The sequence below is a fragment of the Chionomys nivalis genome, chromosome 1 (genome assembly GCF_950005125.1).
Source record: "Chionomys nivalis chromosome 1, mChiNiv1.1, whole genome shotgun sequence".
Lineage (NCBI taxonomy): Eukaryota > Metazoa > Chordata > Mammalia > Rodentia > Cricetidae > Chionomys > Chionomys nivalis.
Genome location: NC_080086.1, coordinates 30410893 through 30429812, shown reverse-complemented (window position 1 = coordinate 30429812; position 18920 = coordinate 30410893). Strand labels below are relative to the sequence as shown.

The following is an 18920-nucleotide window of genomic DNA, read 5'->3' as shown; positions in this document are numbered from 1 at the left end:
TTAACCTACAGACCACGTTTTTCCAACTTTAGCCATTTAGAAATTTTATTTGTAAGATCTTCCTTCAATGTTGATCAGTTCTTAAAACAAGAAAAGATGTGAGTCTAAGTCTGTACAAGCTTTACTACTGAGCTCTTTGTATTCCCTATGACAGTTATGTCCGTTGTTTCTCTAATGCAGTCTAATGTAACTATGTTCTATCCACCCATGCACTCTAGTGTAACTATGTTCAATCTGTTCATAAATTCTAATGTAACTATGTTTTATCTGTCCATGAACTCTAAGGTAACTATGTTCTATCCATCCCTGCATTCTAATGTAACTATTTTATATCCGTGCATGCACTCTAATGTAACTATGTTCTATCCATCTGTGCACTCTAATGTAACTGTGTTCTATCCATCCATGTACTCTAATGTAACTGTGTTCTATCCATCCATGTACTCTAACGTTAACTGTGTTCTACCCACCCATGTATGCTAATGTAACTGTGTTGTATTCGTCTGTGTATTCTAAAGTAACGGTGTTCTAATCGTCCATGTATTCTAATGTAATGGTGTTCTATCCGTCCATGTACTCTAATGTAACTATGTTCTAATCGTCCATGTACTCTAATGTAACTGTGTTCTATCCGTCAGTGTACTCCTATGTAACTGTGCTCTATCATCCATGTACTCTAATGTAACTATGTTCTATCCATCCACGCACTCTAATGTAATTATTACATTAGAGTGTGTTCTAGCTGTCCGTGCACTCTAATGTAACTGTTTTCTATATGTCCGTGCACTCTAATGTAACTATGTATGTTCTAGCTGTCCGTGCACTCTAATGTAACTATGTATGTTCTAACTGTCCGTGCACTCTAATGTAACTATGTATGTTCTAGCTGTCCGTGCACTCTAATGTAACTATGTATGTTCTAGCTGTCCGTGCACTCTAATGTAACTGTTTTCTATATGTCTGTGCACTCTAATGTAACTATTTTCTATATGTCCGTACACTCTAATGTAACTATTTTTTATATGTCGGTACACTCTAATGTAACTATTTTCTATACGTCCGTGCACTCTAATGTAACTGCGTTATATCCATCCAAGCACTAAATGTAACTATGTTCTATCTGTCCATGCACTCTAATGTTAACTGTGTTCTATCTACTCATAATTATTTTCTTGCAACTGTGTCATTGTTTGCTGATCTGTTTATCTGTGATTTCATACTTTTATGACCACAATATTGAGTTTATTGCTTTTTTATTGTTTTTCATTTCTGTATTAACCCTTTTAACAGTTTGGTTCAAACTGGTTACAAGTGCTCATGTAAACTTAATCAATTTCCTTCTAATTCATGAGATGAGGCTAGAGAGATGGCTCAGCAGTTAAGACTAGGTTTTGATTCCCAGCACCCACATGGTATATGACAACTATGTACAACTCCAGTTCTGGGGAATCCAGTACACTCTTCTGGTGCACAGACATACAGGTAGTCCAAACACCTACACACATTAAATAATAAAAAAAAATTCACGAAACTTACATAAATCTTAGAACAGAAATGCTTCCAGAAATGTTAGAATGTTTTCTCTGTTATTACTGTCCATATTTAAGATGAAATATCCATATCATCTATGGTTACAAATACAGTTTCACTAAAATATGGCAATTTCACATAGCAATTACTATAACTAGAATTATTGTAATTGTACTAAACCACATCTTTTGACATATTCTACACCAAAACATTTGCAATAAACATAAAAAAGAAATACTATTTTTTATTATCACCATGTCCTTCCAACCCTAAGCACAATTGTTGCATAAAAAGTACTCAGTAATTGTTTACCAAAGACACCTAACAGCCTGCATGAAATGTGAATCATCAAGTTTAAGTTAAACTATGGCTTAGAAAAAATGCTTCAGAACTGAACTGAAATGAAGCTAAATTCCTGTATAAGAAGGGGAGGAGAGGAAGGGAGGGAGGACAGACAAAAGGACAATAAAAAGCCAGAGACAGATATTGGGGGTCCACGCTGAAAATCAGAAAAGCAAAGTGGCCTGCTCTTACTTTTACCTCAAACTGAAATGAGTGACCCTGCCACCAAGAATCTCAGGATGAAACTGAGCATACAACCTGTCTCTTCCAGTTTTATATTCCTCTCTAGTGCTGGGATTAAGGGCATGCAGCACCACCACCTGGCCTCTATGACTAACTAGTGTTGCTGCTGAGATTAAAGATGTGTGTGTCACCACTGCCTGGCCTGTATAGCTGACTAGTGTGGTTGATGATCTGCAGGCAAGCTTTGTTTATTAAAAAAAATAACATACCACTAGGAAGGAAGGAAGGAAGGAAGGAAAGGAGGAAGGGAGGAAGGGAGGAAGGAAGGAAGGAAGGAAGGAAGGAAGGAAGGAAGGAAGGAAGGAAGGAAGGAAGGAGAAATGAAAGAACTTAACAGAACAACTAATAACTAACAAGAACATCACTTTTCTTTATTACTCAAGTCCTGTATTAGTGAATAGCAACTGAAATTGCAAAACAGTTCAATGCGATGGGTAATATTTTTAAAAAAATTTAAATATTCATTGTAGCAGCATTTCAATTATATTTTAATAAATAAAAACTTCATGAAGATCTGAGAGTAAAACAGTCCCACTGTTTAGCCTTGCAGACCAGGTTATGGTAAAACACAACTTTAATCCTAGTAGCCACAATGACACACACCTTTAATCCCAGAAGCCATAATGACACACACCTTTAATCCCAGAAGCCATAATGACACACACCTTTAATCCCAGAAGCCATAATGACACACACCTTTAATCCTAGTAGCCACACTAGCTGATAGAAATTGGGTGATGTGTGTCTTTAATCCAAGCCCTAGAGAGGATTATAAAATGAGAGGAAACAGCTCTCAACACACAGTCTCATTCTGAGATTCCGGGAGACACAATCACCATTTCAGACTGAGATTGAGGTAAGAGTCAGTAGCTGGCTGTTTTGCTTTTTCAGAACATCAGTTGAACCTTAATTTCTCTCTTTGAGTTTTTTTTTTTGTTTTGTTTTGTTTTGAATTTTCGAGACAGGGTTTCTCCGTAGTTTTTGGTTCCTGTCCTGGAACTACCTCTTGTAGACCAGGCTGGCCTCGAACTCAGAGATCTGCCTGCCTCTGCCTGGGATTAAAGGCATGCGACACCACTGCCCGGCTTCTCTTTGAGTTTTTATTAACCATGCTTCAATTCATGGCATAATAATATATATTTAAGATATTCCAAAGTTCTTTCAAGGACAATGAATTTTGGTAACGATATAACAGAAAAACTGGACAAGCAAGGACCTAGATCTAAGAAGCCATACTACCACCCCAGGTCAAGAAAACAACAGAGGCTACAGAGATTTCTCAGTGGTTAAGAGCACATACTGCTCTTACACAGGACCTGAGTTAAGATCCCAGCACCCACACTAGGCAGTTCACAGTCATCTGTAATTCAAGCTTTGGGAGAGCCTGCTTCCTCTTCTGATCTCTGAAATCACCCCCACTCTCGTAGACCACTCAGCTAGGCTGCCTCTCATCTCAGCATCTTGACAGTAGCAAACAATGTATATACTGATGTTCATCAGCACTCAACGTAGTTATATCCTGGAGATTCCACCAAAGTCGAGTAGGTTGTGGTGTGTGAGGTGGGAAGCTTCTGTTTCCTGTTCTAAGACTGTCTTCTGCTTCCACTCTGCAGTGCTCTCCTTTCCCTCTCCCGACAAAACCAGCCTCAAGTCACTCAGCTCGCAGCATCATTTCCATCTACTCTAGCTCACCTGGACACAATCCTAAAGGTTCAGCTCAAACCTCACATACTTCTGCTTATATTTTATTTAGAGATGGAATCATTGCTTCTTTTTTTTTTTTTTTTTTTTTTTTTTTTGGTTTTTCGAGACAGGGTTTCTTTGTGGTTTTGGAGCCTGTCCTGGAACTAGCTCTTGTAGACCAGGCTGGTCTCGAACTCACAGAGATCCGCCTGCCTCTGCCTCCTGAGTGCTGGGATTAAAGGCGTGCGCCACCACCGCCCGGCTGAATCATTGCTTCTTATGATATAATTTTAAAGATCATTTTAAAAATTAACTTCCAGATTTCTCCAACTATAAACCTCCTACATCAAATTCTTTGATTGCGATCTCTCATGGGCTATTTCATGGACACTGTACCTGTTGAACATGGACGTGTTCTTTTCTCCAGGCAACTCCAATAGCCATCATCATCAGGCTCTCTCATCTTATTTACTACCATTTTATATTCAACTACCTGGGCCAGGAACCTAGGAATGAATGACTCTCCCTCTTAGTACTCATCCCTCAAATGCACAGTGTTCTCTTTCCATATTGGCCTTCTATTAACCACTCTCCTTTCCATTATTATAATACAGGCCCTTCTAGAATGTGAGCTCCACGGAAGGATTTGTTCTGTCTTCTACCCTATTCCCATGTCTGTCCACAATACTGCATATACTGAAGTAAATATCTGTAAAACAAACACTTTTGTCACCATAACTTGTCTTCTTCCCGTCATTCCTTTTACCCCAATGCTATCAAAATACAAACCACATTCTGTTATCTTTTCATTGAAACCTGCTGTGGTCACTAAGTCCTTCACAGTCTGATCTACAGTTACCCACTCTCTATCTTGTTTACTACATTCTAAACACACACAGTTTTCACCTACAAATGACACTTAGTTTAAACTCATTTCCTCCAGTGTTTGTCTCTTTCAGCTCTTCTTTAATGTCTGGGTGATCTTTTTGAGGGGCCCTTCCTAAATTTAGTGTCCAACACCATCCCTTGGCCAGTGAACTATCACAGTAGCCTGTTCGTTTCTGTGCTCTGCAGCCCTTGCTTCCTCGCCTGGTGCTGTAACTAAACACCCAACAAACGCAGCACGACGGAGAAACAGTTCATCCTGGTTCATAGCTCAAGGTACAGTATACCAGATAGACAAGTCAAGGCAGCAGAAACCAAACAGCTGCTCAAGCTGCATCCACAGTCAAAAAAACAGCAATACCTGCATTTCTCCATCTTATATTCCCTACCCAGAAAACAGTTCCTCCCACAATCAAACACAAGTGCTAAGGAAATAGGTCAATGAATATTTTAAGTTAAAAAAAAATTATTCTGAACTACTCAGGGTCAGTGGCAGTAAAAGAAATTCCCCTAAATGAATACTTTCCACCCATCAGGTTCACATTTGGAAAAGAACTGTAGTTAAGAAGAGAAAATTGCAAAATGAAACTTTGTCAAATATGATAAGGCACACTTTCAAAAGGTGGAATAAAGAGAAGCAAAAGAACGCTCACCAGAAAAACTTTTACATCTAGAATGGAGGTAGTGTGAATCCTAACACAGCTTCAGACATCAACTCCCCACATCTCTACAGCACTGCTCTGCTGCTATGAACTGTGAAGTGCACACTATGCATACCTCAGAAAGGCAAAGTGACAGCACCTCTGCTGCCTTCAAGGAACCATGCTGTACATGGTTCAGCAAATGCTTGGTATACTCTAAGACCTATACCTTCTTTCTGAAGTATTGTGGCCTCGAGAAATAGGGCCAGCCAAAAGACATAGGAGACATGGCATTGGAGCTTCTGCGGAGTCAGTTAGGAAGCTGGGCATTACAGTATTTCAGTGCTTCTGCACTGAATTCCCCAACTGCTTTAGGCCTAACATAAACACTAAGAAGCTAACTGGCATTTTTCACACTATAACTGTTACTACTGTGATTAGGCCTGGTTAATTAATGTGAATAATTGGCCTCTTATTTCAATTCCAGAGGAGCTGGGTTTGATTCTCAGCACTCCCTTGGCAGCTCACAACCATCTGTAACTCCAATTACATAGAATAAGATGCCCTCTTTTGACTTCCACAGGCACCAGATGCAAATGCGGTGCATAGATAGCCATGTAGCCAAAATACCCGTACATATAAAAAAATTAATTAAAAGGGTGGTGCACATCTTTCAAAAATAAAAAAGGGGTGGGGTTGAAAAGATGGCACAATGATTAAGAAAACTAGCAGATCTTCCAATGTATTGTGTTCAATTCCCAGCACCCACATGGTGGCTCATGGTTATATGTAACTCTAGTATCGGGGGATTTGATACCCTCTGAGAGGCACACAAAAGTGATACACACACATGTAGGCAAAAAACCTATATACATTAAGTAGTAACTACTAAGTTACTGTTATATAATAATAATTTTAAAACTTTAAAAGTAGGAGGAAAATACAAAGTAAGAGGAAGAAATAAAAAGTTCCACACACACCAAAATTACCAACATACTTTAATCAACTGAATTGGCAGACAGTTGTACTGACAATCCTGGGGCTTTATTGTAACACACTCATTAAACTGAATTGAACTTACCAATTAAGTGTGATCAACTTGATGCAAGATGACTCTTCCTATGCTGAGGTATCCTCACATAGCTGTAGAATAAAACTTGCTTTTCTATTTAAAAGTCATTTCTTTTTTTGCTAACAGGTAGTCTAAGAGGAAGGCAGCAAGCAGGGTTAGAAAGAGAAGAGAGAGGAGAACACAGAGGAAGAACAAACAGCAGAAAATGGAGCATCAGATCCTGGCAATTACTCCTTCAGACTGGGGGCTCTACCTGCAGCTGCTGAGAGCTGTCGCTGAGACTGTCCTCCCTTCTCCGGGCTTCCTCCAGCATCTGTGCACTCTTCTTCTTCTCCACCTGCTCCTTGTGCTTCAGATTTGCTACCTTCTTATTCTGGTCTTTCACTTGCCTGGTGATGGAGAAATGAAGACAAAGTTTTCATGTATGCATAGGAGGTAGGTGTTTATTTACATGCCTTGTGCGGCAAGGAGTATCTGGATGGCAATGAAATGTACCTCATGCAAATTCTTTTCAACAATTCCATTTTTTTCTATATACCAATATAGGTAACAAACTATACACAACAATGCTGCAGTTTTCCAATGAAAATGTATCCTAGTGCACACAATAAAATTACAAAATAAAAGAAAGGCATAGGAAAGTGTGAAATGATAATTGATTCAAGCCTCAGCCTGAAACACATAAGTATTCTCTTGACATCAACATACTAAAATATTAGTTGGCTGATTAAGGTATGTTCTAGAAATATTGCTGCACTCTTATTCTATCTTATCATATCTACTGTATCAGGAAAATGAAAGTAAATTTTAAATGGCTAGGAACTTAGCAGAAGAAACAGAAGGAAACTCTTACCTAGTTCTCTGTATGCTACTCTGTCTCAACACACTATCATCCTATCCTTCACCGTGGTAGTCTAAATGTGTTCATTTATTTTTATTTTTACAATAGCCTTCCTTTTGTCAGGGATGATGATTCATGCCTACTGTCTCAGTATCTGCACGGGTGAGGAAGGACTGCTGTGAGTATAAGGCCAGCTGAAGTTCCACAGGAAGCTCTGGGCCAGTCTCATATACACACTGAGATCGATTTACAAAGAGATAAGATGAAAGCCCATTTCCTACAGGTTTGTTACACATATATATCTGTTTCATTAGCTTGCACATTTTCTAATTTTTAAGATTTCCCAAAAAACTACTACTTAATTTCAATATGTTGTCTGAAACTCAGTTATCAGTGAAAGTGGGATGGATTTTTAATATCCTCAATTTTTACTATAATATCAAATGATAGATAAAACTTTTAATCCATTCTCAAGGTGATGGACAATTAATTTTTTTCAACTTTCTGGCTATGACACATGATGCTACTAGGTACAAAGTGACAGACTTATGAGCGATTGTCCAAAGGTTAGGTCCAGAACCTAAACTACTAAATCATATAGCTTTTTCTCTTTTTAACAATTTCTCTCTAGGGAATGACTGGCTGTATGTCACAAGTCACCACATCAACTAACACTTGGCACTATCTAGATACAGTATCTCAAGTACAGGACTTTTCTAAAGGGTGTGGTGGAATTCAGACATGAAACCCAGAGCCCTCCACATATGCCAAGGTAAGCCTCTACCACTGCCCTACATCCTCAGCCCAGTCCACTGAAGTTCCAAAATGCAACTAATTTGTTAGCAGTGTTGACCTCTTTTAATATCATCTCTGTCTTCCCTGCTCTACTGCTGTCATTGTTCAGGACATCTTTTCCTCAATGGCAGATCTCTTATACGTTGTTTAAATATTTTCTTCCAACCTGTGAGCTATTTATTTAATTGCTTTATGTTACATTTGTATTTATAGAATCCAAAATTCACACTTTATGATTTCAATGTGTATTACAAATTTACAGTAACCAAAATATTATGGTGTTCATAATATACAAGCAGGAAACGCCATCATTAGAACAGAATAGGCAGCATACAAAGAAGTTTGCGCATTTAGAGTCAGTCTTGACAAAGGTGCCAGAAACACACAGTGAGGAAAGACTAGTTTCTTAATCAACAATGGTGCAAGCCGGGCGGTGGTGGCATACGCCCTTAATCCCAGCACTCGGGAGGCAGAGACAGGTGGATCTCTGTGAGTTCGAGGCCAGCCTGGTCTACAAGAGCTAGTTCCAGGGCAGGAACCAAAAGCTACAGAGAAACCCTGTCTCGAAAAATCAAAAACAAAACAAAAAAACAAAACAAAACAAAACAAACAAACAAACAAAAAAAACACAATGGTGCAAAGCTGAATCTACATGAAGAGCAATGGGCTTGGACCCATATTTTCATACCATGTACAAAAGAATAAGCAAAATATATTAAAGACTTGAATGAACTGAAAACTGTCAAACTACCAGAAGATAACATAAAGAATTCCTTAACAATATGTCATTCATTTTTATACTAAAAATACTCATTACAAAGAAATTTTATCAAACTAAAAAACTTGGTACATGTGAAACAGAGTAAAGAGAATTCTACAGACAAGATGGCAGAAAACATTTACAAACCAGAAAATAAACCTGATAAAGAGTTAATATAAAAAATTTTAAAAACTCATTTCACTATCAAGAAAAAAATCAAGATTAGTTAAGGATATTGGACAATGGCACACACAGCCCCAGCTATATAAAGCCTGAAGTCTAAGAATCATGTGAGTCCAGGATTGTAAAACCAGTCCAAACAAGACACAAAAAGATCCATTTCAAAGAAAGTGGGGTTTGGTGGCGGTGGTAAATGAGCAAAAGACTTAATATTTTACACAAGGAAAAGCAAATACCAACTTTTATATGGGAAAAGTGCTCAATAGACAAATGAATAATTATATCTATACATGAAAACATTCAACATTATAAGGAATTGCAAATCAAATCTAGAAAACAACACCTCTTATAACATATCCTTTCCTCTCCACCCCCTACTCTCTCTTGGATTTCTGAGACAGGGTTTCTTTGTGTAATCCCAGCTGTCCTGGAACTAGCTCTGTAGACCAGGTTGGCCTTGAACTCACAGAGATCTGCCAGCCTCTGCCTCCTGAGTGCTGGGGTTAAAGGTGTGTGCCCTCACCACCCAGCAACGTATCATCTCTTATAATGACTGTAATAAAAAAGAATCAGATAGCAAGTGTTGGTAAAGATGTGGACAAAAAAGAAACCCAGTAGAGTGAAATTGTAAGACTTTAAGACAATCCTGAAGCCGTTTTTGACAATTCTGAATCCTCTCAGCCTCCATGCCATAGTGCTTCCCCTCCTCCCCTGGGAACCAAGGACTTAACAGCCACACTCGCATGTACTCAGACCCTGAACAATTACCCATATACGTATGTTTTGGTTCAGTCCCCTGGGAAACAGGGTCAAAATGACCTCTTATCTCACCTGATCTGGCAACAGCTCTCCAGTCAATTATTGGTAATAGCCCTTTCGAATAAGCCAATCAGAATAGTCAAAGAACAACCCCCCTTGCTTCTGTGGCCCCTTTAAAAGTAGCCTGTGCCATCTATTTGGGGTCCCTCAGCTTCCCGAATGCTGGGGGACCCTGTCATGACAGAATTAATAAAATCCTCATGCTTTTGCATCGGCTGTGGTGTGTCAGGTGGTCTCTGGGCACGACTCCTCCTTGGTGTTTGGACGCTAGAGTCCAACAAAATAACCATTATGAAACTACATGGCAGTTCTTCAGAAAGCTGAAATCAGTGCCACATGTTGTGGGATACACCTGAAATTCTATCACCCCAGAAACTGTGAAAGAAGAATGAATCACAGGTTTGAGACCAACCCGCCTTACATAGTGAATTACAGGTCAGTTTCTACTACATAGTAAGACCCTGTCTTACAAACAAACCCCTCCCTGGCAAAAACATATCAATATATCCTTTAAAAAATAACTGTGCATGTCTGCCGTCCCAGGCTGAGCTGAGAGGATCACAATTCAATGCCTGACTGACTACAGCAAGTTCAAGGGCAGCAAGGTCAATTTAGAGAGACTCGGCTTTAAAAAAAAAAAAAAAAAAAGTAGGTCCACCATGATCTCATGGGAGGAAAGAAGCTCCCAAGACTCCACACTTTCGTGGAGCTGTGAGTAGTAGTTAGCACTTCCTGAGGAAAAGGGAGTCAAGAGGAAATGGTGGATCAATGACTTTTCACATACTATATGCATAGATTCCTTTCACTTTGTATCTGAGAGCTATTCCAGATGGGGCTGGCAGTCAGTAATGTCTGCTGCAAGGCCTGGTTATTGGAGGCATTCTGACACACTAAGTAAGGAACCCACTTAAAACCACTAGATTGGCTTTTGGTTAAAAGCATATATTACAGGCTAAACATTTGATCCAATCAAACCCAACTCTACTTTTCAGCACTTTTAAAATGCATAATTATATCTTAAAGTAAAAAAAAAAGTATTCCTTACAATACAGAACTAGGTCACAGTTTTGAATTTTATATCAGAAAAGAATTTAAAAATCCATAGCTCATAATCAAGTATGCTCTATTCCCTATTTGTGTGTGATTTTAAAAGACACATTTTGACTTTCAAAATGCTGAACATAACATTCAAATGACTGGCCTTCATTAGTTCCAAAAGCTTTAATAAAATTCTGGCAATACAGAGGACACACACATGATGGCATGCTCACACAAGGAGAAATTTAAAGACAACAAGGCGTCTTTGCTTTTGTTTTTATGAGTTTCTTTTTCTTCATTTTTCTAGACAAGTTATTTAGCCTCTTGTTACAGATGAGATAGCTGCCATCTTAAAGGTGGAATGTGCTGCACATTCTCCACACAGTTCCCTATTTTCACTCTCAATATCCTTTCTTAGGTTTGTGGTTATTGCTACTACAGTCTAAAAACTAAGAATAACCATTACCTGGCCTTCTCTCCATTAACTTTCCCTGCCTTCTCTTGTGTGTATGGTGAATGTGAGCAAAGATATATGCCGAGTATATCACAGAGTAACTTCAATAGAGGAGAGCTCAGTAAGTTTCTTGCCTCACTAAATACCATCTTCAGTTATTTTCTATAGTAAGTACATAAAAAAAAATCATCAAAATACATATTAGTAAAATAGAATGTAGTTCTTGAATGCATCTGTAGGAACAAATATTATGAAATATCAACAACACTAAAAATTCCCTTCCTCCTACTCTATCTGCACTTGCTTTCATAACACTATTTCAATAAAGATAGCATGGGATTTCAACAGAGTTTGAGATTTCCATTTACAGGGCCGCAAAGAACTTTTCTCCTTTTATGCTTACTGGCCAGTAATTCTTTCAGGAAAGTTTAATTAATTTACCCATTTACGAACTGGACTAGTTTGGAGTACTTCTACTTTTTAGTTATTTACAGACACTAAGAATTAACCTCTCCTGGCACCTCTGGCTGAGCTCTCCTCAGGTAGGCAGCAGTCTTCTCAGTCTGTAGATTGCCTCCTTTGCTTTGAGCTCTGTAATTTTGTCCAGCCCCATTTCTCAGTTCTTGCTTTAGTTCATACACTCCCTTTGCCTTTCAAGAAACCCCTGCCCAAGCTTACATCAGGAACTGTTTCCCTACACTGCCTCTAGCAGTTTCGAAGTTTGCTTTCTTACATCAAGGTCTCTGATCTACTGTGAGTTGATTTTTGTGTACAGTGAAAGATACAGATCTAATTTCAATCTTCTACTTGTGGATATCCTGTTTTCCAGCACAATTTGTAAAGATGCTGTCTTTCCTACAATTTAGTTTTGCTGGCTGTTAGCACCTTTGTGAGAACTTAGGTGGCTGCCAGTGGTTCTGTTTGGGTTCTCTCTTCCATGGAATCAAGTCAATTTGTTCACAGGAAATGAACCTTCTAATATATTGTTGAATTTGGTTTAATTAAGAATTTTTGCATGCATATTCATTAGGGAAATTGCTCCATAATTTTATTTTCTTAAAAAATATTTTTTATCAGTCAGGTGGTGGTGGCATAAGACTTTAATCCCAGCACTTGGAAGGCAGAGGCAGAGCCTATCTCGAAAAATCAAAAGAAAAAACGGGAAAAAAAAAAGAAACAATGTCTCAAGCCCGTAGAGGTGGTGTACATACACCTTTAATCTAAGTACTTGAGAGGCAGAGGCAGGTGAATCTCTGAGTTTGAGCCCAGTCTAGTCTACAGAGTGAGTGAGTTCCAGAATACCTAGGGCTATTTACAGAGAGAACCCCTATTTTGAAAAACCAAAAAAAAAAAAAAAAAAAAAAAATACGAATAATGCTGGTATGAACATCGTTGAGCAAAAGCTCTTGTGGTATGTGTGCATCCTTAGGGAATATGCCCAAGAGTGGTATTGCCGGGTTCAATAATTTTCTGAGAAACCATCATACCATTAAAGGGCTATCGAGAAACATAGCACTAAGGAAATTCCCAGGAATCCTCAAAGATGACCCCAGCTAAGACTCTAAGCAACAGTGGAGAGGATGCCTAAACTGGCCTTCCCCTGTAATCAGACTGATGACTACCTTAACTGTCATCATAGAGCCTTCAACCAGCAACTGATGGAAGCAGATACAGAGATCTACAGTGAAACACTGGGCCGAGCTACCTGGGACCAGCCCAAGAGAAGGAGTGATAATATGAGCAAAGGGGTCAAGACCATGTTGGTGATACCCAGAGAAACAGATGACCTGAGTTTAGTGAGAACTCACTGACTCTGGATTGATAGCGGCAAATCTGCATAGGATCAAATTAGACCCTCTGAATGTGGGGGAGAGTTGTGAGGCTTGGACAGTCTGTGGAGCCACTGGCAGTGGAACCAGAATTTATCCCTAGTGCTTGAACTGGCGTCTAGGATCACATTTGGGGGGGGGGGGATACCTTGCTCAGTCTAGGCATAGGAAAGAGGGCCTCGGCTCGCTTCAAAGGGAAGTGTCAGACTTTCTTGACGCCCCATGGGAAGCCTGACCCTTTCTGAGGACTGGATGGGGAGGTGAGGTGGGGGCAATGTGGAGAAGGTAAGAGTGGAAATGGGGATAGCTATGTAAAATGAGAAAAAAAATTTATTAAAAAATTCTTAATAAAAAAATAAAAAAGAAATGAAGGAAGGAACAAACATGATTCCATTACAAAAAAAATCATGATCAGAATAAAGAGTTATCAGTCAGTCCTAATGATAAGCAGCAGTCAGTTATGGTGACAGGTGATCAATGCAAAGAAAATTTACAGTTTATTAACATTTGTCCATTTCTAAGCCATTCTTAAAGAAAATAATATCTGGTTAGGCCTAGCATCAAGAAAGAAGAGGCAGAGGAAGAGGCAGGCAGGTCTCCAAAAGTTCAAGGCCAGCCTATTCTACATAGTGAGTTCCAGGCCAGTCAGAGTAAAACCCTGTCTAAATTCAAAACAAATAAAAATAGGAAAATCATATATGTAGTCACACCACCTTTATAGTAGTCCAGAAGAGCAAACATGCCATCTTGGCTCACGTTTTACCAATAAAAAACTGGTAGTTATTAAGGTTAACAAGAATGTATTTAATTTCTTTTGAACCATTTGTCATAAAAGATTGAGCCTTTTTTTAGTCTTTATTCTTTGTGCTTGGCTTTGAGTGAATTATATAATATTATATATAGTAGACATCTAATTATGTAGTTATATAATCTTTGAGGTACTTATCAGTTTCTTTTATAAACTTTTGTACAACAGGTGATGGTTCTTGACAATATCCAAGCAGTGATTGCTGTATTTTCTGAAACTCTGCCCTCAGAACTTCAGCAAAGTATTTCCACCAATCAATAAGTTATCAATCAGTCCTACTGAGTACCTTGTCCGCTCCCTGGTAAGGAGCATGTAAATATCAGAAAACAGTCACAGTAGATAAAGTCCTAGTAGATGATCATAAGGGCAGCTGGAGGGAGACAGAGGTGGTATTAGCTTAGAAGATGCTCAGAGTAAGTATACTGCAGCCGAGTGACAATCAAGTGGGGGGAATGTGAATAGGAAATCTTATCATTAAATATATGGTAGAATTAGACAGAGAACCCATTCAATCCTGTGGGTATTTTTTTTTTTGGGGGGGAGACTCTATTATTACTTCAAACAGTATAAATTATAGATGTTTCAGTTTTATATACTCTGTTGGTTTAACTTTGGTAGGAATTGTGCATACAGACTTTCCAATTTACTGTAATAAAGGTTTGCAAAGTATTCCCTAACAACACTCTTAAGTTTCACAAGAATCTATCATGATTATCTTCCACATACTTTTTAATTTTATAAATTTGAATTTTCTCTCTCTTCCCTCCATCTGCCCTTGCCTGCTGGGTCTACCCCAATTTTATTATTTTGTCCCAGCTATTAAGTATAAAAGTTGTGTGTGTGTGTGTGTGTGTGCATGCGTGTGTTTGTGCATGTTTATGTGTGCACTGCAGACTTTAAGGTGAATCATGAGGTTATTTGTTTGAGATTTCTTGGGTTTGATTCTTTTACCTAGATTCTCATAGCTGACTCCCCCTCTTAGATTTGCTTTTGATCTATCTCAAAGGTTCTGCTTTTATTTTCACTTGAGTCTAGAAATTTTAAAATTCCCTCTCTGATTTCTTTAAAGACTTGGCAATCATTCAAAAGTGTATTACTTGAGGCTAGGAATACGGTCCATTCAGTAAAGTAGTTACTCTGAGAGCACAGGAAGCTAAGAGTCCCAGAATATATGCTAAAAACAAACAAAAGAAATTAAGACTAGGGGTGGTGGCAGGCCAGTTAGAGACTATGTCTCAATAGTTTTTATTCTTATTTTAAAGAAAAGAAAAAGTTGCCCAGAGCCTCAGTAATGCTAGTAATGCTAGTCACATCTACACACAGGCATACATCTTACTTGTGTGCGTGCATCTAAAGTACGTGTATATGAGAGAGAGAGAGAGAGAGAGAGAGAGAGAGAGAGAGAGAGAGAGAGAGAGAAATCCCCACGTTTGTATGTTTTTTTCTCCTGTCGATTCTTTATATTTCTTAACACTTGGATTAAGGCCCCACACATGGTATATCTTGAAGAGTGTCATGAAGAGTGTATATTCTCCAGCTGGAGGGTAGAATGTTTGTAGATATCTGTTAATTCCATTTGATCTATGATACAGTCTAAGTCTGAAATTACTTTTTTGTTTTTCTTTTCGTTTGTTTGCCTAGACTTCTCTATTGTTGAGTAAGAAGTATTATCCTAATCTGGACCTATATAAACTCAGTAAATAAACATTCTGCACTAAGTATTTATAATCATTCTATCATATTTGAATTTTTCCCTTATAAATAAGTGGTACCCTTCTTTATCCCTTCTAACTTAGGCTTGAAGTCTACTTTGTCAGATTTAAGAATGGCTACTTCTGCCTGTTTCCTACTTGCAACTGCTTGGTAGACATACAGCTTTCCATTCTTTGCTTTGTGCTTTGTATGTAATTTTACCAATAAGGTCTGTCCCTTGTGAACAGTGAACAGCTGGATCTTGAATTTGTTTGTTTGTTTGTTTGGTAGGGGGAAGGAGAATAAGACTTATTTTTATATCTATGGGTTTTCACATTCATTTATGCGGGTACACCACATATGTGTCAAGTGCATGCAGAGACCAGGAGAGATTATGAAGTGCTCTGGAACTGGAATTATGCAAGACTGTAAACCTCCACAAGGGTGGTGGGAATGGAACCCGAGTCCTCTCCAAGAGGAGTGAGAGCTCTTCACTGCTGAACCATCTCTCTGGTCCCTGGCTCTTGAGTTTTGATTCACTAGGTTGGTTTATAGTCTTTATTTGGGGAATTAGGAGCATTAACATTCAGAGTTACTACTAAACGATACTTGCTGATTTCTATAATTTTGATGATTATTTCCTTGGTTGGTATGTTAAAGTTTCTATTTCTGTGATAAAAACCATAACCAAAAGCAATTTGGGGAGAAAATAGCTTATTCCAGCTCACACTTCTAGGTCTATCACTGAAGGAAGTCAGGGCAAAAACTTAAGCTGGGTAGAAACCTGGGGGCAAGAACTGAAGTAGAAACAATGGAGGAGTGCTGCTTAATGGCTTGAGCTTCATTGGTTGCTCTGCCTGCTTTCTTTCTTTTTTTTTTTTTTCTTTTTTTTTTGGTTTTTCGAGACAGGGTTTCTCTGTGGTTTTGGAGCCTTTCCTGGAACTAGCTCTTGTAGACCAGGCTGGTCTCGAACTCACAGAGATCCGCCTGCCTCTGCCTCCCAAGTGCTGGGATTAAAGGCGTGCGCCCGGCTTCTGTCTGCTTTCTTATAGCATCCAGGACCACTACTAGCCCACGGGGAACACGATCCACAATAAGCTGGGCCCTCCTGTATCAACCATCAGTCAAGAAAATGTACCACATGTCAATGCGGTGGTGGCTTTTCCTCAACTGAGATTCCCTCTTCCCAAATGACAATAGCTTTTACGGAGTTGACATAAAAACAGCCAGCACAAGGGTTAAAGTAATGTTTGCTGTTTCTTTTTCCTGGATTTATCTTAGGTGATTACTGATTGACTTAGGTGGATATGTTTCTCTCCTAGTTCTTGTTTGCCTATCTATTCCTCTCATTAGATCTGTATGTTGCTAGACACTCTGTTACTGTGACCAGTTTTCTCCCCCATTCTCCCTCTTGTGCATACAATTCTTTTAAATATCTTCTGTAGTGCTGGTTTTGTGATCATTAATTGTTTTTATTTCTGCTGATCTTGAAATGTCTTTATTTCTCCAACAATTAAAAAGTATGTTTTTGGTAATTATTTTCAGAACTTAAAGTATGAGGACTCTATGCTTTCCTAGTTTTTAGGGTTTCTGCTGGGACCTCTGAGATTATTCCAACGAGTTTGCGTTTTACATGCATCTATGTCTTCTTTAGAAGCTTTCAATACTTCCTCTGCTCTGTGGTTTTCACACATTAACTAGGGCATCTCCTGGACAGTTGTTTCCTGATCATGTCTACTTGGGGGTCTAAACATTTCTTGTGTGTCTGTATCTTTCCCTAGATGTGGAAATTTCCTGATTTAACTAAATGTTTAATTGTCCCAAGTTTTTGTCTCAGTTCCCTTTTCTACGCAACGGATTCATTTTGTTGCTTTTTCATTTATGTCCTGAAGTTCTTAGTTGCTGTGGTCTAAACGTACTTTGTCTTAATCCTATATCCTAGCATTTCCTCAGTGTGATAGTGTATGTTGATGTTTTCCCCTACATTTTTTTTAATTTAGTTTTTGCCCCATTCTCTTTTTCAAAATCTTATTTTTTATGCTACATATTTCACTTCCTCAACCACACTGCTGATTTTCTCATAGATCCCAAACACATTTCCTTGTCACAGTCCTTTGCCTGAATCTTCTCTAAAGTACAAGACCATTTATAATGGTAGTGTTTTGAATTCTTTGGAATTCTGTTATTTCATTATCTTTGGATTTAGTTGCTGAGGAACTGTAGGCTTTGGGAGGTGCCTACTAGCTTGCTTTTCTATACTGTTTTTATATTTCGAATTTAGGATGTACATGTGAAGAGATGGGAAGGTTTTTAAAAGTTTATTTCCACCAACTAATAGGCAGTCTTCCCCTCAGTTTATAATCCCCACTACTAGTAGAGGACAAAAGCATACAGTAGTAATAAAAACAACAAGCTGAAAACAAATCAAATATTAAAGTGAAACAAAGCTATTAGGTACTGATTTGGAACATGATCCAAGAATGGAACTTGAGGAGAATTCTGCATACTATTGAGAAAATTTTAAAAAAAACAAGTCAAGAGTCTTGTAACATCAGTTTCTTCAAAACGCAGAACTGTTTTTTGGAATGTGTTTTTGTGCTTCCCCAGGTATAGCAGATAAGAATGAGTTTATTCCAGGTTATTCATTACAACTATTTGTTTATATGCCTCTATGGAAAACACACTTTGTCCTTATGATGGTATACTTTACTCATGTTATTCTCATTAACCCTGAGAGTATAAATTGTCCGAATCTGAATAAAGTTGACTATTGCATGAGACTTTAGTTTGCCTCATTTAATGGCTATACTGTACCAGGTCCACCACCTCTGGAGTGAGACAGTACTTGAATTACATTCCAGGGGAAATCAGTAAACTAGAATACTATTAGAATACTATTAGGACAAGGTAGAACTATTAAAGCTGAGTCTATTAATTAAAAAACAAGAAGAGATGAGCAAGGAGAAAGTACATTAAGAATGAGAGGGAAAATGTGTTGAGTTGCAATTATGAGAAACAGTAAAGAAAACAATAGCAAAAGAAAAATAACTACCACAGTCTGGCATGGTGGTACATGCCTTTAATCTTAGCATTCAAGAGGCAGTGGTGGGCACATCTTTGTGAGTTTGAGATCAAACTGGTCTACACAGTGAGTTCTAGGTCAATCAGGGCTGCACAGTGAAACCCTAGAAAGACTAAAACTTACAAATGCAATAGTAAAAATAAAAATAATATTACTGTGCTGGCTAGCTTTATGTCAACTTGATGCTAGCTAAAGAGCTATCTGAAAGAAGTGAAACTCACCGGGC

At 38.4% G+C, this 18920-nt stretch overlaps 1 protein-coding gene across 9 annotated transcripts in view; it reads right to left on the bottom strand.

The window, feature by feature from the left end:
* Positions 1–18920, bottom strand: part of Erc1 (ELKS/RAB6-interacting/CAST family member 1) — a 365559-nt gene that overhangs the window by 180486 nt on the left and 166153 nt on the right. For all 9 annotated transcript variants that reach the window (XM_057764045.1, XM_057764072.1, XM_057764063.1 and 6 more), the window contains one exon: positions 6650–6785. In XM_057764045.1, the coding sequence (XP_057620028.1) occupies positions 6650–6785 (136 nt within the window). The remainder of the gene's footprint in view (positions 1–6649; positions 6786–18920) is intronic.